Here is a 22,872-nt window from a genome sequence, read left to right on the forward strand (position 1 = left end):
AACTATACTATAAGTGAGTTAAATTAATTTATATTTATAGATTATTAAGCCCAAAGTTGTAAACTACTCATCATTTCACATGCACAGGAAATATTCACCGAGATAGTATGCTGATCAAACATTTTCCTTCTATGATTGGGAGCAAGACAAAAATACCCACTGTCATCCATCACAAAGATTGTACTGCAAGTCCTTACTGCCATAATAGCATAAGAAAATTTAAAAACATGAATAAAAAATCAGAAAGGAAGATATAAAGCTACTTCTATCCACAGATCATATTGTTTTTCTAGACAATCCTAAAGTATCTAAAGGAAAGTATACTTGAATTAATGAGATGTTTTAGCAAAAGCATAGGATACAAAATTAGTGTGTAAAAATAGTCATATTTCTGCATAATGGGTACAAAGATTTGAAATTGAAATGTAAAAAAATACCATTTCCAGTGACATCAAAATGTGAATAAATTTAATAAAATATGCACAAGGTATACACTGAAAAATATTTTTTAAATGCTGAGGAAAATGAAACAAGACCTGTAAATAAATGAAGAAATATACCATGTTCATGTTTTAGAAGAATCAATGTTGTTTTCATACTTACTCTCTCCAAATTGATCTATAGATTCCCTCCAATCCTAACAAAATTCTCAGCATGTTGTTTTTTTTTTCTTTTTTTTTTTCTGTAGAAATTGAAAAGCTTACTTCAGGTATTATTTGGAAAGGTAAGGTTTAACAATAGCTATACCTATGTTGAAGGGGGAAAAGAACAAAGTTAGAAGACTCACACTACCCGATTTCAAGGCTCAGTATAAAGCCACAGTAATCAAGGTAGTTTGGTTTTTGTGTAAATATAAGCACATGAATCAATGAGACAGGATAAAGAATCAGGAATAGACCTCTGTGGTAACATATATGACTCATGTGGTCAGCTGAGTTTTTCAGAGTCACCAGCATAATCCACTAGGAAATGATAGTCTTCTGAATAAATTGTACTAGAACAATTGGATATTCATATTAAAACTTAAACCTGAAACAATACTTCACACTACCCACAAGATTAATTTAAAATTGGTTTTAGATGTAAATAGAAAAAGCTACAACTATAAAATTCTAGACAAAACTCAGGAGAAAATTATGCAAATTTGGAATGGGCAAAAATTTCTTAGTAAACAAAAGCATCATCACTCTTTAAAAAATAATACAAAAAAAAAAACTACAATCTTTCTGCTCTTTGAAAGACATCATTAAAAAAGGAAAAGGCAAAGCACAAACTGGAAGAAAGTATTTGAAATAGATGTATGTGATAAAAGGTTTGTATCCAGAGTATATAAATAATTCTAAAAACTCAATAACAAGACAGTCCAATTAAAAATTGGCAAAAGACTTGAGTATACATTGCATGAAAGAGCATACAGTTGACCAATGTTCATATAAAAACTGGTAGGCATCATTTGTCATCAGATAAATGAAATTTAAACCACAATGAGATACACACCTTGTAATGACTAAAGTTAAAAAGACTAACAAGTGTAGGTGAGGATATAGAGTCGATGAAATGACCACACATTATTGCTGGAAATGTAAAATGGGATTTCTGTTTTCAAAATAGCTTGTCAGTCTCTCATTAACTTAAGTATACACTTACCCTGTGATCAATCACTTCCACTCCAAGATGATTACTCTTAACAGAAATTAAAGCATATGTCTATACAAAGATTTATACACAAACTCTAACAGCAGCTTTATGTGTAATCGTGTCTAACTAGAAGCAACACAAATACCCATCAATAGGTTAATGGATAAACAACTTGTGATCTAATCTACTCATGAAATGGAACTTTACTCAGTTATAAAATTGGAGAGAATTACGAATACACACAATACATGAATGGATGGATTTTAAAAACAATATATTGAGTAAACACAACTGCAGACTTTATGATTCCATTTATATGACTTTTCTCAACACACAAAACTAATCTTTAGTAATAGCAACTATATTCTTTGGCTGGAGCTGAAAGTGGCAATGATTGATCACAAAGGAATAGGAGGTAGCTTTCTGCAGTGCTGGAAATCTCCTATATCTTGATTGAGGTGTTGATTATATAGTAATGTATATTTCTCAAGGATCAACAAAATCTGCACTTAAAATGTGTGCATTTCATTATATGTAAATTATACTTCAATAAAGTATTACCAAAAAATGAATGGTATTTGCCAAATAAAGTAAGGTTGGGAATAGGAGGTGTTTCATAATATGAATGACATTTGTTCTATTTAATGTTACCATGTATATATTTTTTCTAATCCATATTGTGTTACTTTTTAAAAATTTTTTATTGTTCCTCAAGAATACTTTGTTCCTTTCCCCCCCAACCTCTAAATTGCTTTTAGAGATCTTTAGGAGTTGTAAACTGGTTGTCTTCACAGTATTTCCCCTCCCCAAGATAACCACTACCATTCTCTTCCCAACTATATCTCTTACTTTAAGAGACAGTGACTGCTACATTAAGAATATTGAGTGACCCAATATGTTGGTAACAAAAGTCATGTGTTAAATCAGAGAGATATGAATCAGGTTTTGGAGGATTACCATTTTATAAGTGTGACTATCACTGCTGTGTGGAATAAGGGGAAGACAGAGATATCAGCATAACAGGGTAGAATACAGGATTCCAAAACTATTTCTCACAGCTTCCTTATATTATTTTGGGCAGGCATTAGATCCAGTTTGTAAAGGATAAGAAAAAGTTTGAAATCACAAATAGTTTCCCCTGAGAGAAAAGAATCTTCATAATATTCACTGACACCAGAAAAGAATAAAGAAACCTGAATGTAGAAATGCATACACATTTATATGAATATTATATGTTCAGTATTTCTCTTCTTAAGGCTCTGTTTAGTGCTTAGAATGGCTGGATTTTTTTTTCAGTAGATATTAAGCGGTAGGTAAGAAAACCAATCTGTGAAAAAATCAAAGGATTTTAGTTCAGTAGCATCAAAACCATCTCCCAAACCTCAAAGTGTCCTGGCCTTTGTCCATTACCCTGAAGGGATGATTAATGGATGAGAGCAGTGCAAAACTTGTTCCAGAGGCATGCCAGAAACCAGACTTGAAGTGGTCAGGTGAGAAAGTCCTCAGATGATTGCCCACAGCCTGATCCATGGTCTTTTCTTGAAGGGTATTTTGTGCTGTAGCCATAAGCTGAGAAAGTCAATAGAGGTTTTCTTTTTTTTTTAAATCTTTTCAAATGTCAGACCATAGAATATAACCGAAGTCCTATAATTTTACATTACTTACGTGAGCATTACTTAAAAAATCACCTTCCATCATTTTACTGCACTTGGTCTTTTTCTAAAGGGCTCATGAAAGTGAGTCACTAGTAGCCTCAGCAGCGAACTGTAGGCAGGTACCTGCTTTGCAGTCAGATCCAGACCAGTGCTTCTTGGTAATATGATAAGAACAGTTATTTGTGCTCTAATCTTTGTCTTGCACCAGGAGTCACATTCACAGATCTTTTGGTTATTCTCAGGGAGTCACAGTGGTTCAGATTCCATAACTGGTTGCCTTAACTCACATCGAAATCCACTTTATTAATTCAAGTTATATGTTTTGGAGAAAATAAATGTTCCTAGAAGATAAACAGCATACCTTCTGGGCTCCTCTCCAACTCACTTGAACACCTCTTGTTCCCTGCCTAAGTGATATTCAGCACATTCATATTCAGCAATGGACCACCCACATGTGCAGCAACAGCTCTTGCCAAGAAGTTAATGTGCTTCATAAGTACACCATTGAACATTCAGTCCTCTCAGCCTACGAGCCACTGGGGCAGTTCATCCCTCTGTTCCCTCTCCATGCACACACCCCAACCAGTGGTCCTTTAAGTGAACACCAGGCTCTTAGATACTTTGGAACTGTTAACTTTGTAGGGAATGTATTGCTTTAGGAAAGACTGAACAACTTTATTTGCAAATTCTTGTACATGCATTATCTCTGAATTCAATGTTTAATGAAATACAGTTCTCATTCTGGAGATTTAGTCAATCTTTATAAATTCCTAAATTGATAATACTTTTAGATAACGATATAATATGGCAAATCCATTTGAGTCTTGGAGTAAATTGTAGTTTAAGTTTCTGTTTTCATAATGGGTGGAGTAGGAATCCTTTTTAGATTAGTGGAAGTAGCATCTTATCAGGAAATCCACCAGCCTGTACAGTCTTTGTGAGTTAGGAAAACAGTGCCCCTTCTTGAAGCAGTTGTTACTCCTATACCAGGCACAAGTGGTTGCAAGAGAAATAGATCCTGGGGTTGAACCCCACTCACCCCTTCACCCCGTCACACTTGATAGGGAGCAACCATATCCAAAAACGTTGGATGTTAGAATAAAAAGGTCTTTGGACAGTTTGGGTTCAGAATGCAGCTTTTAAGGCAAGTTGTTTAAGATCTCTAATCTTCACTTCATCTTTCATGAAAGCAAGATGATAAGAATATCCTCATCCTGCAGGGGATTGTGAATATTAAAAAACATAACGTATGCAAGTGATTAGCATGGTGCCTGGCAAATAGCAAAAACTACCCACGTAAGTGCCTTTAACAGTCTTATTTTTGTCTGGGAGAGATCAACCATCAGTTCTTCCTTAAGCATAGAAAGAACTATTTTATTCCCTAGATTAAGCTTTCTCCTGATGCTCAGAAGACACAATTAGAATGTTTACTGTATACAGGTAGAACACTGGAAGAAGCACACTTACAAAGTCATGAATAGGAAGACCCCTGAGGAAAGTATTTCATGAGATTTTTATGAGAAGTTGTCCATCTATAGACATTTAGTGTATGAAGAGAGAAGAAAACTCCTTCCATATCCGATATTACAAGACTAAACAAAAATAAATTGAATCTCTAATATGACATTGTCTGTGGGATTTTTCCCTTGTTTAGTTCTATTTCAAATTTTGCACATTGGTATGTTTTTCACACACTGTTTCTGCTACATAGTTCAGATTTACATTAAAATTTCCCTACACTACACACAACCTCAAGGGAAAGGTGTGTTGTCTTTTCTCTAACTGTCCCTTTGATGGAAGCTGGAATAAGGAAGGAAGAGCAAGAAAACCTAAAGTGGCTTTTGGGTTACATATGAGACGTCCATTCGGGATTCCCAGAACAAACAAGGGACAAGTTTTGGAGCCTTATAAAAATATGGGCCCTAAAAAATAAGCAGAGTTTTATTTATTCCTTATCTTGGTTTATAAATATTCTTTTGTATTTAAGGAAAATGCCAATAGAATTTCTGGGGGTTTTTTTCTGGATCTTTTAAGAATTAGCAATTCCACCTCTAAATAAGTGGTTGCTTATTACTTCAGTAATTTAATTCTGCAGCAGGTGTTTTTAGGTGTGGGATGTATAGGACTAGCTAGGGGAAATAGAGTTGGTCAGAGAACAAGGATATACTCACTATTTTTACAAAATGATGCACTCACTACAAAATAGGAGATTTGTTCTTAGCCCAGGAATTGAACACCATTTATATTTAATCATTTTCTGTTTCTAAATCTGCTTCTGTCTCGTGAAATTTAATAATCTATAGAATTTCTTCTGCAACTTCAGTTGCCTCTGCTCCCCATGCCAGCTCAGGCATATACATCCTAGAGCTGGCTCACTAACAAACATAGTTGTGATACTTGAAAAAAATGGCATAATGCTTGAAGGGACAGCAAAAGAGAATCATAAAATCAGCCTAGAGCCATGATTGTGACAGAGCCAAATGTAGTGCTCAGATAGCTACTCTGACTTTGTGGTTCCCTCACCAATGACAAGAAGGTTTGGTGTGTGCTTTCCCCAGCCATTGGCAGTTGACATGCACGATGTATTATTGACGTGTCTTTCTAAAATATAAAGTGAAGCAAAATAATTTTGTATTCTGTCTGCTTTGGGATTAATTGCTGCAGTGTTTCCAAAAAGAGATATTTCTAATAATTTTTTTCATTTCAACGTTTCTGAAAAAATATACGCTGAGGAAGGTAGAGACCCTCTCATTTTGAAAGCCAACTTCCTTTGCATATAGAGGTAAATGGTGTAACTTCTCTTCCCTCTCACAAAATAGTCATTTGGATCTTTTTGAGGGATGCTCTGCAGACCAGACAAGGACAGTAGCCTGCATTATTTCAGTAATTGGGATATTCATATGAACTTTCAAGATTTACAGTTCAAGCCAAGTAATATCCCTCTGCATATTTGCTCTTCCAACTTCTGTGAAGACTCAATAAGTTAATATTTGTGAAAATACTTTTTAAACTACAAATTCTTATATAAATTTGAGATACAGTTTTCATCCCTCAAGATTTTTCTTGCTTCATGGGTCCATGGTTGTAATGGTCAATTATAATAGAATAACTTTTAACAGCGATTCCAGACATATAATTCTGGTATGTGTCTCAAATACTTGATAGAATAGGGTTGGTAATTGAAGTACAAAATTCAAGAGCTGCCTTTCTTTCTTTCTCTTTATACACGTCTCTCCTCCATCAATAGTCAACGATCTTTATTCCCAGAGGAGCTCTCCAGATTATCAGATTATTTTTCTTTAGAATATGTGGCTTTATTTTTTATTTTATTTTATTTTTTTTAGAATTTAGAAGAAAAGAGTCAGCTTTATTGCTTTGCCGGACAAAGGGGACTCACAGCAGGCTTGTGCCTTCAAAACTGTGAACCCATCTTAGGGTTGGGGCTTAGTGATTATACAGTGAACAAATTGGGGCATAAAACGGGTATCTGCTGAAGCTTCCTTCCGAATCTCGGCGAGTCTCTTGGGCATCATGAGACCATCCAGTGGCCTGGAGGGTCATCAGCCCGCGACCTTCTTTATCTGATCAGACTCATCAGGTGCCAGGAAGGACTTCGGAGGGTCTGGTCATTCTCCTGAGATCATCGTCCCGTGACTCCCTTCCTGCGGGAATGTCTCAGAATCCAAACATGATTTTAAATTTCAGTTGCCAGAGTAAGGTGAAACAAACAGGGGAATCAACAACTTTAGCTTTAAAAATGGGCCTGAGGAGCAGTGTCTGGTCAGTCAGCTTTGCTGATTGTTCTAAAATCCAAGAATTAGTTAGCCATTTTATCATTTCTCCTTCAGTGCTCCCCCCACCCCACCCCCCAAAAAAACCCCAAACCTATGGGGCTTCCTGATTCTAGTCCCCAGGCCCCACCCGTCCATGAATCGCTGGGTCTTTTTCTCTAACCTCAAGCTGTGAATTCAAGAGAGGCCTCAGTCCCTTTCTAGCCTGGATCTGGACTGTCTCCAGAGTTCCTGGGAAGTTCTGGAACATGTGCTCCAGAAGATGGAAATGGTATCTGGCTCTGGGACTTCTGCTGCTGCCTCATGTGTTCCTGGCAACCAACATTCAAGGCACTTTGCTCAGATTGTCTGCCTGTGCTGTGCCCTGTAGGCATAGTCAGATGGAAAAAGGAATATGGTAGAATATGTGCCTTTTAATACATATAACACTTAGATATGTCCAGGTAAAATACAAAAGGATTTATAAATTTTATTTCCAAACTTTCTCTAAACCCTTAGCAATTTCCTATTTACCTAATATGAGAGCTAATTGTTTCATCAAATCCACATCATCTTTCAGATTTTCAGATCCTAACCTAACCTATTTTGAAAAAAACAAAAAAAACTCACATTATTCATATTTAGCATCATTTTTGGCAAAGTACATTCAGGATTTTAGAGTAAAAGGGTTGTTCATTTAAGTTGAAATGTTATATGGTTAATGCATATATTTATTTTATATTGCCCAAGACAACTGTATCTATTTGGTGTGGAAGCCAGTAACTATTTTGTATAAATATTTTGTTTTCTAGACTGATGCCAAGAAAGGGCCAAAAGGTGACAATTATGTTGGAATAGTGCTTCACTAAAGTTTAAAAGAAAAAAGGGACTCATTTAAATTTGTCTAGTGTAGTTTTAAAATTGCTTCAAGTTCCTATGCTTTTAAATTTTAAACAATAGCAGTGGAACCAACTATGGACTCTTCCTGAAGAATTTTATTTCACTTTCTTCTTTTTTTCTTTATGGGAGAGGGTGCAGTGGGAAATTGTTTATTGAACAATATTTCCCCAGTGCTATGATAGGTATTTTACATAAACAATATCAATTCATTTAAATTTTATATTTTTCTCCACTTGGACTGCAGAGATATCTTTGTAACCTAGCTTAGTTCATAAAATAATTATTATTTTTGAGAGCCAAAAAACCTAATTGAAAGAGTAACCAGTGACAAAATGAATCTATTATTATTATTATTATATTATTATTATTATTATTATCTGATTATACTATACTTATTAATAATCAAATAAAATCATGAACTGTTCTGAAACGTGTCTTAAATTGGGGGAGAATTTTTACAAGGGGAAACATATCACACTAGCTTCCAACTGATGTAGATATGTGTGGCTTGAGCATTTAGTGATTTGTTAAAACAGACCCTTTTCTTGCAAGAAGTAACTACTAAGCCATATTACTTCTGAAAACCCTGCTTGATTGCCTGTTTCAGTCTGAGTGATTTGTTTCCTAATAACCAAGGACAGGATTTTTGGTAAGTTATAGTCTTTGCACCTGATCACTATTTTCATAGTTTCTACTACAAATAGATCTGGAAGTCATACTCTTTGGTCTTATTTTAATGGCCTCTGCCTTCCTAGAGATTAAGGAAAAGGCTAAATTATTAAAATATGAAGATGGTTTCAGGAGCATTTATAAAAGTGGCTCTTGTGTTCATTCCAAGTTTCAGAAATTGAAGTAAAAATGGTATTTTAATTTAGATAATTTGAACTCATTATAGTTTAATTTCCCAAGTAGATATTTCTACACACATACTTCTTCTAAATACGTAATCATTTAAGAAGTATCTGTAAGGGAAAATTGAATTGTATGGTAGGATATTATATTCAAGTGAACCTAAATTATAGAAGCAAACTGTAAGAAGATTAGGTTGAAGTTTTTCACACAAGTGTAAGTGTCTTCTTCAGTGCTTTTTGGTAATTAGGAAAAGAACCTTGGTATCTACATAATTTTCATTACTTAATAACTTCTGCTTTATGCTAATACATTTTAATACATTGTATGAATTTTATGAAGCTATTTCATGAGCACATCATGAGTGTCTTGCTATGTAGCATTTTCTCAATATGAATTGTATAAGATTATATTAATAATCCTAATCAACTTCCCACCTATGTGGATCAAGCAAAAAATTTAATGCTTAATATTTGAGATTTGTCACCTTCTAGGTAATGTACAAACACATTATTCCATTTTGCTCTACATCAGTTTTTGTTATCTCAGTAATAATCTATTGATGATTCCAGCAACTTTAGTTTATTTAAATAACATTTTAAAATAAATTTGTGTAAAGGCTTTCATTGACGTGACTGCAACTAAATTGACAACATTATTTTATTTATCCTAAAAAAAGCCCTGAAAATAAATTGAAAGAAATTGGGGTAAAATATTTTTTCTGCACTATAATGGGAAAGTGATGAAGTGGTCTTTCAAGGTCTTACTGAAATTAGTGGTACATATTTGAGTGTCTCTTCTGTTGAGATATTTTCATCAATAACATTAACAAGTTTACAAATTTTTCCCAATCAACGAAATTTTGGTTAATGTACTTGTGGTGACAACTCTGTAAGCAGTAAATCCTTGAATTGCTTCCAACTCCAGCCCCCTAAAAAAGATGCAAATGGCCATTTAAATGAAAAATTTTAGTAGAGATATTCATTGAGTTGAATTGATTTCGTTCATATCTGCAACTGATGTGACAATATATAAAAGATAAGATATCTTCCATCAAGGTATTTATAATCTATAAAAACAAAGATAAAACAACCGTAGAAAGGGGGAAATATTATAGTTTGGGCAGTGCATAGAGCTAGTGCAGTGTATAATAGCCACCACCTTATCAAAATGATGCAGCATATAATAATAGGGTATTATGTATAATCCTGAAAAAATAAAAGATTTACCCAGGTGGTTACTGAACATACAGTGAGATTAACTGTCTTCAGTTTCAAATATGTGTGACTAATGGAGTCTTGAACTTTATTATTTGTCAGTAAACAAGGTCTTATATAGAATGACTTACACAGGAGAAATGAGTGCTTTGTTTTAGTCAATATTTTCCTCTAAAGATTTTAAAATTTGTGTTCTTTTTGAAAGCTCATTAAATCTCTATCTAAATTTTATTTATTTTATCTACCAAAATGTGGTTGTTTATGAATGTTGATATATCAGAGAATAACACATTAAATGCCCAAAGGATATGATATAGTAATTGACCATTTTGAGGAGAAAATACACTAATGATATATGAAATCTATTTCAATTTGCTCTAGAGAACTTTTTAAAAGTATTGCTTATATACATCTGTAAACTGTAATTGGGACTTTTAATCAAATGTCTAAAAGAGCTAAACTAAATTCTCTTAAAGTTTATTAACCTTTTTTGTTAACATCTGGCTGTTACATGTGAGAAATAGTGAACTTCGAAGTCTTCTCATTTTTTGCACATTTTTTCTTCTTTGGTTATTTAAATACTTATGAAAAAAAGAGATTTTCAGCTGTAAATGATATGTTTAATTGGAGTGACATAGCCAACTCTGAAAATCATAAAAATTGGAATATTTTTAACCTGTTAACTCATTGGATGAGTAGAAGAATTTTCCATTCATATCACATTACCCTCTCAAATTATATCATCTTGGACTACATGAATTTATAAAATGTATTTTCAGCATATGTCAGGTCAAATGCTATTTATATATTTACATTATTTAAAAATATACCAATTGAAACTTAAAGAGACTCTTGAAACATGCATTCATTTTATTCACTTAATTGTCAAATCCATCTGCTAATTAAAAATGTCATACATACCTTCTTAGGTATTCTATAATTAAGTAGACATTTGCCCTACCAAAAAGGGTTCTATTGTCAAGACAAGTTTATATAAATTATAGGTCTTTCACAGCCTTCACTTTTTACTAATAATTAGCCAAATATACAAACAAGAAACAAGACATAGCCTTGCATATACTTGGCATTCATATACAAGTGTCCCCAAATCCATCAGGTGGTGCTTCCTGGTATTCCTTTTTCTTTTTTTGGAGTTTGGTGTGACATGAGTGGTAAACATCCATAGTTGAAATTAGCCCAGGGAATCCACCAGTGAATATAGGTTTGGGATCTTGAGAGTATCTATGTGGCTAATGTTCACTCTTCGCTGCACCTGTAGTTTATAAATACATACTTACTAAAAGTAAGCAATTTAGCAGACCAGATCGATCCCAGTCAAGGCATTTTTAGATACTAACTTAGTACATCCTTAATTCTAAAAAAGAACTTAATAACTAAATATATAAGCTCTAACATCCCCTATGATTTAGAACAGAGGTTAATATGTCCCTTGAGACAAATCCAGTCTACCATCGCTTTTGTATGGCTCATGAGCTAAAAATATATTTTTTAATATTTTAAAATTGTTGGCAAAAAATCAAATGAGGAATAATTATTTGGTACATCTGAAACTTATATCATAAAATTCACATTTCAATGTCCAAAATTAACATTTTGTTGGAATACAGCCACTTCCATTCAATATTTTCAGTGGCTGCTTACTCCCCACAATATCATAGTTGCATAATTGTGACAGATATACTTGATCACAATTTAAAGCCTGGAATATTTACTATCTGACCCCTTACAGATACAGTTTACTGAAGCCTGGTTTAGAAGGTGGTCTGGTAGAGTCATAAGCACCTTAGACATCCTTGAGGAGAAAGGGAGCAAGTTACAGAGTTCCCTAACTGTTTCCTCCCTAGCCTGTAAATATTTATGTTAACATATCTTCATCAAAGTTCTCCAAATAATGTTTTAAACTGCAATCAGAACTTGAAAAATATAAATGCTATATTAATTTTATAGTAATTATCCCATTTTATTTTCTCTTTGCAAAAATCATGCTAAATATTTCATTGAAGGGTTAATATTAAAAACACAGGCATGTCAAAGGAAGGTTGTTCTTGGCCAGTAACATTAAATTTATTTAATGGCTATACCTAAGTTTAAATGATATTATTGGGAGATATTATCTATTATACCACAATTCTGATTTTTTTAAAATTATGTGTGTGAGAACTGAATCATTAGAATTATTCTAAAACAACAAGGCTGCAGTTGCTTTACATTGTTTAGTTCACTCTACTGCCCCAATTACATTATGTATGAATCTAGGAAAGGGCCTCTAATCAGAAAATGAAAAATCATACAGGAAGTATTTTCAGGAATTTTTATATATTGATGTAATATTACAATGTATTTTCTTAATTAAATGCTAAGTATTGTAGTATAAATGATTGTCACAGAAGAAGGAGTAATTAAAGAAAGGAAGGATAGCTATGATTTGGGTACCAAAACATAAGAATTGAAAAGCAAGCAGAAATTATACCAGCACAACATTTCGGTTTAAGAAGTCAAGAAATGGAAGGATAAAACTAGAGTTTTAGGTACTTTCAGTCATGGGCAGACTGAGTCACTAGGATGTGGGCGAGAGAAACACAGTCAGGAGGAAGGTTCACTGATTCATGTACACAACAAACACTGAGTTAGAAGTCTTTTGTTGATGTGAAGTGATGAGCGAAATTAGATGTTATCAGAATAAACTGTAATAGTTACAAACAGGAGACAACTGAAAAAATGAATCTGCAGATGCAAGGGAGAAAAGAGACACAGATGAGTGGGCAAATTTGCCTTTTATAAAGGCATTTAGCCATAAATCCCATAAAATTTGTTCTCAGTTTCTATCACTTTTATTCCCTCCATAAAAATGCTTAATATGTATTATTAGGAATTTATCAGTTCATAAAGTAAATTCATAAACATACTTATTGAAAATACTGTTCTAGTGATTGAATTTTTAAAGGAAACTAATGCTAAAAAATTATTTTGAAGTTTTTCCAGGTAGGAGATAGGAGCACTAACTTAATACAGATTGTTTTTCATAAAGCCATTTTTGGAGAGTGAGAAACCTATTTTTTTTTAGCAGTTTTATTTTGAAAAGTCAAAACCTACATAAGAAATCACAATGGAACCAAAGCAACTATACTTTATGCTTGGTCAAAATTAAGAGCTTTCTATAGGGATCCAGGTGATTTGTAAAGACTGACAATATTGTCAATAGTTTTCTTATTTATCCTGCCAGTACACAAGCTCTCCAGGCCTCTAAATTCTGAGGAAGTCTTGAATGTGAAATTGTGGTCTCCGGGCAGTCTGCCTCAGTGAGGTGGTATCCACAGCTCTGACTCCAGCAGAACTAAAAATGGAACTGTGTAAGGACTGAATAAAACCAGTTATGTTGCAGTTTAAAAACAGTGTCCTAATGAATGGATATTTGAAAACAGATTGCTGTCTCTGAATGTGAAGATGAAGTATGGAAAAACACTTCTCTGTTTCAAGTACAAAAGCGTTTCAACTAAATGATTTAGTAGGGCTATAGATTGTTACACATCTTTAAGTTTTGTGTTTTTTTTTTACACACTCTAAACAATCATTAACTGAGAGATGTTGCCATTGACTTCACAGCTATCTTCATTGTTATGTTTTTGTTTGCTGCACACATACTGACAAGTTATCACAGTTGAACAAACTCTCGATGCTGTTCAGTATTTCTGCTGCTGTGACATTCACCTTGATTCTAAGATAAATTGTTCTTTATCAGATTGTTTCTTTTGTTAAGTATTTCATACTTTCAACTTTTTCATTCCTTCTTCATATTAATTTACCACCTTTCTTATCAAATTAGAATAGATAGAACCATCAATTCAGGAATCATTCCTTTATTGCTTACTTTTAATTTTATGAGAACTAATAGGAAATACCATGTAACTAAATACCAAATACAGGTAACAAGATGAATAATACATTGATTCTTTTTAAAAAAATTTCCTTTGACTTCACAAAATTTAATTTTTTTTTGTCCTCAGAGCGCTCCCTATGCCACCACTTTCATGACACTTTTACATGGCTTTGAATCACATTGATAATCTTTCAGAAGAATAGGATCCCAGGAATTAATGTCATTCTTCATCCAGGATGAGATGCATAATGTCATTTTCCATCTCAGCTAGGGACTCTGGTGTCCATTCAGCCTCTGAAAACTGAAAATTTAGGACTCCATGCAGCAAATGCAAAGGACAAGTGCTGATCAGTTTTTTGTCTGCAGTGATTTTTGAATTAATCAGCCAAATCTTCATTTCCCAAATCACATCTTCTTTCTGGTTTCTAGATGAAGGTTTCTCTCTTATCCAATCCATTCTCTTCTTTCTCACCAGTTATATTTATAAAATATGAAATGGATTTATAACACATTCCTAATTAAAAACTTAAAAAAAAGGCCCATTTCTGTAGAAATATTTAAGTATGATTTAAGATTAACTAATTTGAAGAAAAAGTAGTTATGGTTCCAACAACTGCATGTTATTTCTTCTGTCCTATGGAGGAAGGACAAAGAGCTGCATAGATGTTTATTGTATATTATGCCTAAAAAATTGTAATGAGTAATCCACTGCCTTAGCCAGTCTGTGTGTCTAAACACAATATGACTCTGATTCCAAAAGCACTTGACTGTTTTGCTTAGCTTCTGCTAAAAACGCATACAGGCACAGAGCTGTGATTCCTGTGATTTTAGAGCTCTTTTTTTTTTAATCAGTGCATCATCAGTGTTTTAAGTTTGTTATAAATCTCTGTGTCTACTCTTCTTGTACTAATAAATACACATTTGAAAAGTTTTAAATTGCTTTTTTTTGATACTTTGCAAGTGTGTTTTTGTGAAATTTCTTTTTTATTACCACTTTGATTATTAATTTAGTTGTCATTCAATTCTTTGATGTCACTGAGTTCTTTTCACACTGGGGAATGAAAATCAGTAGATTCACTGTAGAATCTTTTCTCCCACTGAAGTGAATACTGGTTAAAATAATTTCAAAATGAACTGTAAGGTAAATATCACGTATCCTATATCAAACAAAACACTTGATAAATTAGCACTTAACTTCTTCCTGCCTCACTCAAGCCCGTGCGTTGTGTCAACCACAGTATTAAGAGCTAATGAGACCATCCCTTTTCTCAAACTGCCTAGCGTGACTGGAAAGATGGGCACTGCATGTTACAACCATACCACATGTGGTAATCCTGAAATGTTCCCTATAAGACATTCATTTTTTCTCTACCTAAGGCCGTGGTTTATTTCTTCTCTTCTTTATCCTTTCATGAGTTCTTCTTTACTGTCTGAGGAATTTCTTCTTTTTTAAGATCAATAAAGATGTCATATATGTCCCCTATGAAACCTACTTTTGGTCCCAATAAAAGACTATTAATTATTCTTTTGTAAAAGGTCCCATAGTGTTTACTTACTTTTTTCTGGTAAATTCCTTCAGTTGTTTTAAGCATACTTATTTGAAACTCCGATTCCATGTTTCTGTTATCTGTAGTTAATCCTGTTGTTTACTAGTCTTCTTAGCCACTCATAGTGGAACATTTATTTCGTGTGTTAGTAATGTGTTTTGTTGGAAAAATTCTCTGTGGATCTCAGTTGAGGGTATGTCTTTCAAGAACCGATTGATACTGGATCTACTCAAGCAATCCAGTGGTATCATTAGCCAAGGATGAGTTTTTGTTAATATAAATATATTTCTCATTTTCCTATGCTAGTAAGGGGCAATTTTTTTTCCAGTATACCCTATGTCTGGGATTGCTTTTTTTTTTTTTTTTAAACTGGTCTTGATCATATGTGGTCATATGTGCCTATTTCCAACTTCTCATCTTGAACTGGCCCCTTAACCTCATCGCCTATGGATTTAAGTTTTCAGCTCCCAAATGTACAAAGGGCAACAACACTCCTTTTTTCCCTAAACTCCTATGCAGTGTCTGGTTTTCAATACTTTGTTTTTTGACCCTTAAGGAATAATTCCTTTTCTGCTTACAAACTTAGGTATACACCTAAAAAAGATTATTGTTTTACTTTAATCTAACATTTTTAAGAAAGTGACATAACATTTCTTCTTAATATCTCTTCTACTATGAGCTTCATGCATAAAACCATATTTTAAAACCTCAGTTTAATAACGTTTGAGAAGCTATTTGCAAAATAGACTAAATATACTTTTATATAAATTCTATTTTAAAAACTTGAGCAATTAGATTTTTTCTCTGTACATATTTCAAGAATATTTAAAAATCCAAAATCTATATATAACCATACATAATGTGTCTAAAAATTATCTGCTAGTTTAGATAATGAATGTACTTTTAGGTCAGTTAGTCTAAAAAGATTTAAACTGGAACATGTTACATAAAATAAAACTGGAATATAAAAGAAAATGAAAATTTTTTTGGCATGCTTGCTGGAAGGAGGGAAAAATGCCTGAAGGATAAAAAGGAAAAAAAAAATTAAGAATTCTTTCCCTGTTCAACCAGCAGATGTCATGTTTGGTTGTCAGAACCTAAGATTATTTTGAGGGCATTTTCTTAGTATTTCTATGTGCGTCTTACAATATGAATGTATAAAATATTAAATGTGATTGCCTCTGAAATCAGAAGACAAATTTGTGTGGGTTTTGGTTTTTTTTTTGTTGTTTTTTTTTACTTTTAACATAAATTTCTCACATAAAACCAGAAAGAATTCTTCTTTTGTAAAATTTATCCAAAAAAAATTTGTATACAGTGTGCTCTGAAACATAACAAGCATATCTATATTTAGCTGTAACTACTCAAAATAATTTATCAGTAATTACTTGTTACTAATCAATATTATTTATGCACCATCTAAACATATTTTTTCATCTTTAATTCTAAGGTCATACAATTATTCAACTAAAATAAAACTTTATACCAACATCCATGTATCATCACCATTTCTATTGTCTCAAAATTTCTTTATCTGTCATATGAGACATTGGAATTGGTCATCTCTATTCCTTTTTCAAAACTAATATTTCATGAAAAAACTTATTACATAGATATCACTCATATGTAATGCAGACTTGTCAAAGCAAATGGAATAAAGTGTTTTCAAAACTACATTGAAAAGCCTTTATAATAATGTGCAATTAAACATAAAGGTGATGATGGAATTTTACTGAAAATTTTGATCTTTCTGGAATATTGTAATGAGGGTTAGATTGTAGCTTAATTTTTCACAACCTTAAAAATAGATCGTGATATACAAATTCATATTATTCACAAGGTCATGAGGATTTTTTTTTTAACTTTAGCATCAGACTGCGTCAGTACTCTCAAAAGTATTTATTTAGATAAACAGGTCTAGAATTTTAGAAATTTGCATTTATGACATGCAGCCAGTTACTCTTGTGGCAGTCAACAAAAAAGTAGGATTAGACTACAAATAACAGAAACATTAAATGGAATTTATATAGAAGCATACTTAAAAGAGTTGAAGTAGTACAATATACAGTAGGCAAGTGTTTCAGAGCACCCTGTAGAGATCTGAGACTGAGTGTTACCTTCATGGCCATTTTGTGGACAGTCACCTACCTATCTCAGCCCTGCTAAGTGGCCCTTTGGTTTTGACTAAGTACCTCTAGTGAAGGGAAATATTGGTGTAGGCCAGTCCATATTCAGAGAGGAGTGGTAGAACATTTCTAAGTCAAAATACATATTCTTCTAATAACCACTCACTGGTATTCATTTTATTTCATACATCTGTTAAAATTTAGCCTGATTTTTTTTTTCTCTGTGATACAGTTTCAACTCTCATAAAACTCCATTTGCCAGTTTTTGAGAGATTTTCTTTTCCTTTTCTATGCTAAATAGCCTCCAGTTGTGCCTTTATTCTCTCCTTGTTTCTATTTGAATGCATCACTAATTTTATAGAAAAAAAGTGATACTTAAGACTTAATCTAATACCCCTCAGCTAAAAAACAAAAGCAAGCCCCCCTTCTCCCCAATCCCCTCAAAACAAACAAACAAGCAACAAAACCATTGAGAATCTTATCTCTCAATTCAATCTAGACACTGCTCTCTGATGAAAACACTGTAAATTGACATTACCCACTTTAGCAGCTCATTGATTCATTTCTAGGTTTTGGATACTTATTTTTAATCAAAATCTCTAACTCTTTATCTAGGTTACTACTAAATGTACCTCCTCAATAACATTTTGGGAATTTTGGTCTGTTGTCAATGATTTGGATATTGAGTCCTTCATGCAGTATATTTATTGTGTTCCTCTCATCTAGATTTCACTAAGTGTTGTGAACATGAATTTGTGTTATCGTTTAGTTAGTAATAAGTAAAAGTATCACACAAGGTAAAGAAGGAATAAAATGAATGTGATGGCTCTTTTCTAGAGATCCCCTTCTACACAAGATTCTTTGTATAGAGTCGATAATCCATTTTCAATTCAGCAGAATGAATATTCATAGAACAGTTTTTAATGTACACAATGTTGGTATAGGAGACATTTCCAAATGTTATTAAAATAGTCAAAAATTAAATTCAGTTCATCTGGCGTTACTTTTTTCTTGGTGAACCTCTCCAGGATAATAGAGAGTATCACTTTCATTCTTAGTGTTCAAAATCCATCCTTTAACTATCTGCGATAAGTTTTTATGAATCAACTCTTCTGCAATCCCTAAAGATAGGTGACTAATGATAAAGAAAAAAAAAAAAACAGGTGAGAAACATTCCTGCATACAGGTACCCAGGAGGAAAACCCCAGGAGGACATTTAATATTCAATCTAATATTTAAAAAATATTGAATAGGGATGTTGAATAAGGGATGATAAATGTACAACTTATTAACTCAGCATTCAGTAAGCATTGTAAAGCTATTTGAAAAGTCTAGGGAAATGTAAGCAATTTCTAGGAAGACAGAGGCCATACCTCCTCACTCTTTGTATCCTCAGAGCCAGAATACTACTTGGCATTTAATAGGCCCTCACTAAATGTTATTGATTTAATAAATAAATAAATAAATTATTGGTTAAAAAATACAGGATGTGAAGAAAATCTTTATATCAGAATATGAGGAAGTTGGAACTATAATTCCAAATGGTTTGTGCACTTTTCAATTTGGTGATTAAAACAAAAAAAAACTGAGATGGCTTATGTATGTTATATATGTGTGCTTCACAGATCCTTAAAATCTAAGTGAAAGCTTCCTTGTTAATTGACCAAAGTTCTTGTGTTACTAAGTTTGTGTTTGGTTAATCTCAGATTTATTGACCAAAGACATGCATGATAAACACAAACTGTCATACTTACTGAATTATTTTTTGTCAGAGTTAATCATTCACTTGTGAATAGACTTTATTTTAAATTCTTTTTTATTGATGTATGGTTGATTTACAATACTATATTGGCTTCAGATGTACAGTATTGTGGTTCAATATTTTTATATATTATGCTCCATTTAAAGTTATGGCCAAAAATGGTTATATTTCCCTGTGCTGTACAGCATATCCTTGTTGCTTATTTATTTTATGTATAGTAGTTTGTGTCTCTTAATCCCATAACCCCGTCTCACTGGTATACTTCTTTTGACTTCTAGGATGCCACATTTCTTATGTTCCTCCTATTCACTGGTTGTTCATCTCAGGCCTTTGTGAGGGTTCTTATCTCCTCCCCTATCTCTTAACTTCGGATTTCCTTAGTGGTCAGACCTTAGCCTTCCTCTCTATCCACACATACTCTCTTGATGATCCCATCAGTCTTATGGCTTACGTTTGAAATCTATCAACAGGCCTATGGTTAAGCAAGATTTTATCTCCAACCTCTTCGGAATTCTAAACTAGTATATCATACTTGATGTCTCCACTTAGATTATTCAGATTGTTCAAAAATAATTTCCTGATCTTCTCCCCCAAAATTTGATCCTTCCATAGCTTTTCGTGTCAGTTGATGGAAACTCTGTTCTGCTAGTTGCTTCGGGCAGAACATTTGTAGCCATCCTTGATTATTCTCTTCCTCTCACATCACTTATCTAACCAACCAGGAAATCCTCTTGCATCTAGTCTCAAAATTCTCCAGGAATTAATTAGATTTTAATCATATGACTTTTTAAATATGAGCATTACTTTATGGGACACATAGTAGAAAGTAGTAAAAGGGCCAAAAAGAAGAAGTATGTTTAACTGTGATATGTCATCATTCAAATTGAAGCACTCTTTCTGTTTTTAGGAAAGGCCTATGCTCCAGAATTCTATTACGACACCTACAATCCTGTGTGGCAGAACAGGCACCGTGTTTATTCCTACAGTCTACAGTGGACTCAGATGAATCCTGATGCAGTAGATCGGATTGTGGCATACCGGTTGGGTATTAGGCAGGTGAGAAGTGTAATTGTCTTTGTGTGTGTGTGTGTGTGTGTGATCCTTCGTGAAGACTTTGTTACTATGATTTGTTGCTATAAAATTTTATCATTTTTGCATGAATTCCAGAATTTATTTTTCTAATCAAAGATAGTATTATGCTACCTAGAACTGTTCTGAATTATTTACAAATCTTTGAAATTAATTTTTGCATTTTCCACTATGACAGGAGACATATTAAAGTGAGCTTTCTGAAATCCTTCATCATTAGATATGATATAGAAATTACATGGTATAATTTCTGTGAAAAAAAGACTTATTTAAGATGTACTCACACTTACCTATGCTGCATAATTCTTTGTCTTATTTCCTAAGAAGCTAGAAGTCTTACATACTTTTATTCTAAGGGGTTCAAATTGTGTATAGGATTTTTAAAAGCTAATTTAATATGTCTGAAGAATAGAAGTATTTTCGCAAGATGAGAAGGAACAATCAAATATTACGTTTTCCTAAGGTAGCTGAAGATTATAGACTATGTAAAAACAGATATTTTCAAATGAACCATGTTCCTTTTTTTGGTATAAATGATATTTTTGAAATTTAAAAGTAGGTCTTTACATTGTGTCCAGATACATGGTAAGTTATCTGGAGTGATTATTTTGGCATAACAAAACATTTTTAAAGATTTATTTGACTACTACAGAATCTATTAGCTTTCCCTCACATCTTAGTATTATCAAGAGATTTGTAAAATGTGTTTTCCACCTCCTTAACTAAATCATAGAATAGCACTTTGAGTTTGGATAGCAGAAAGGACAGAATTTGCTCGGAGAAAGATTGATCGATCATCAGCAATCTACTTGGTTTTACTATCATAAAACCAATGTCTTTATCTTGTTAGCAAAGTTATAATAAAAGATTATGCAAGATGAATCATTAAAATTAAGATATATTGTGAGTCAGGTATTCTTATCCTACCTGTATAATAATCTAAAAAAAATCATTGTCTAATGAATACATCCTAGCATTTGATAATCACTGCTTTCTTGTCTAAATATTCATGGGTCCCTGATACAACAGACAACAATGGATCATTCAGAAACTTTCTCTCTTAATATTCCTCATTTACTTCAGTCCCTAAGTAGATCTGAGTAAATCCCAAATCCGTATCAAAATTGTTTGTTTTACTTGTTTTAATTCAATGATAATTTTTCTTGATAGAGAAGACATGAACAGAAAAGATCAGCCTCGGTTCTCCCTCGGTTGCTGGGCTTATCAATTTCTTTCCCCTTTTCTTTTCTCAACACAACTAATATTTTAGATCTTTTATATTTGGAGCATCTTTGCATGTTCTTGACTTTAGAGACCTCATATTCACGTCCAGGTCCCCACCACATGATTTGATTATTCACATTCATCTTTTATTACATATGTTTTCAAAAAACTAAGAACCTAACACCAAATTGCTATTTGTAAAACTGAATCATTTTCTTTAGGTGTCTTTTCCTTTTTTCTGGCTTATTGGGTTAGGTTTTTTTGTTGTTGTTTTGGGGGCTTTTTTTGTTTTGTTTTGTTTTTTGTAACGATAGAGTCAGAATTTCATGCTTGGTTTCTCGTTTACTTCCTCAGTTATATTTTCTTAGAGTATCCGGGAAACTGCCCATTGCTTCCTGTATGCTGAAGGCTGCCTGTTTTAAGTCTGCAGAATGAACTTACCGAACCCTGCTCATCATTCCCTTCTTTCACTCTCACATTCTGCAACCCTTTGTTCCCAGGCTCTGCTGTGTCTGCAAGTCACCTTTTCTGTAGGTCAAATTGAACATAAGAATCGTTCCCATCGGAGCCTCCTCCTTAAACAGACAGATTTTAGCAGAATTACCCTTGCTCCAAAGAGGGACCCAACTAATTAAAGCCCATCCTTTCTATCTATAGCTGTACTAGTTATTAATAAACTACCTCCTGAAATATTTTTGATTGCTATGCTATTTCCAATGACATTTTCTGTTCTTTCTTAAATTTTGCTTTCCTGACAGGAGCATGGCTTCTAAATTCCTGTCTTTATGTTTCCTCCTCATAAAACTAGTGTATAACTCCATGATATGCAATGATACACATTTCCCAGTCACTGTTCATCCTTGTAAACAAATTAGTTAGGTAATTTCCCCCCACTCTGATGCTTTAGAATAAGGTATGTATGCATGCATATATGTGTATAAATTCCCCCCTACTGTGCTTTGCTAAAATTATGAACCCCTGACACGTCTGGCTTCCAATTCTAGCCAAAATCTAGCCTTACTGCTTTTTAGCTACATAACCTTGAGCAGCTTTCTGAACACACCTAAGCCTAGGCTCCTACCTGGAAGCTTGAAGATAATGATACCTATCAGGCAGTTGGAGTGCGGAGTGAAATATGTCCCCCACTTGTCCCACAGGCCCGGTTCCCTTGTGCAGATTGTGCAGGACAGTCCTTAT

The 22,872-nt window shown here is 33.3% G+C and overlaps 1 protein-coding gene across 1 annotated transcript in view; it reads left to right on the forward strand.

Moving 5' to 3' along the window:
* The window catches only part of MDGA2 (MAM domain containing glycosylphosphatidylinositol anchor 2), a 693,384-nt gene that overhangs the window by 602,005 nt on the left and 68,507 nt on the right, over window positions 1-22,872 (forward strand). The window contains exon 10 of the mRNA XM_010967002.2: window positions 20,270-20,418. Within this exon, the coding sequence (XP_010965304.2) occupies window positions 20,270-20,418 (149 nt within the window). The remainder of the gene's footprint in view (window positions 1-20,269; window positions 20,419-22,872) is intronic.

The sequence above is a fragment of the Camelus bactrianus genome, chromosome 6 (assembly GCF_048773025.1).
Source record: "Camelus bactrianus isolate YW-2024 breed Bactrian camel chromosome 6, ASM4877302v1, whole genome shotgun sequence".
NCBI lineage: Eukaryota > Metazoa > Chordata > Mammalia > Artiodactyla > Camelidae > Camelus > Camelus bactrianus.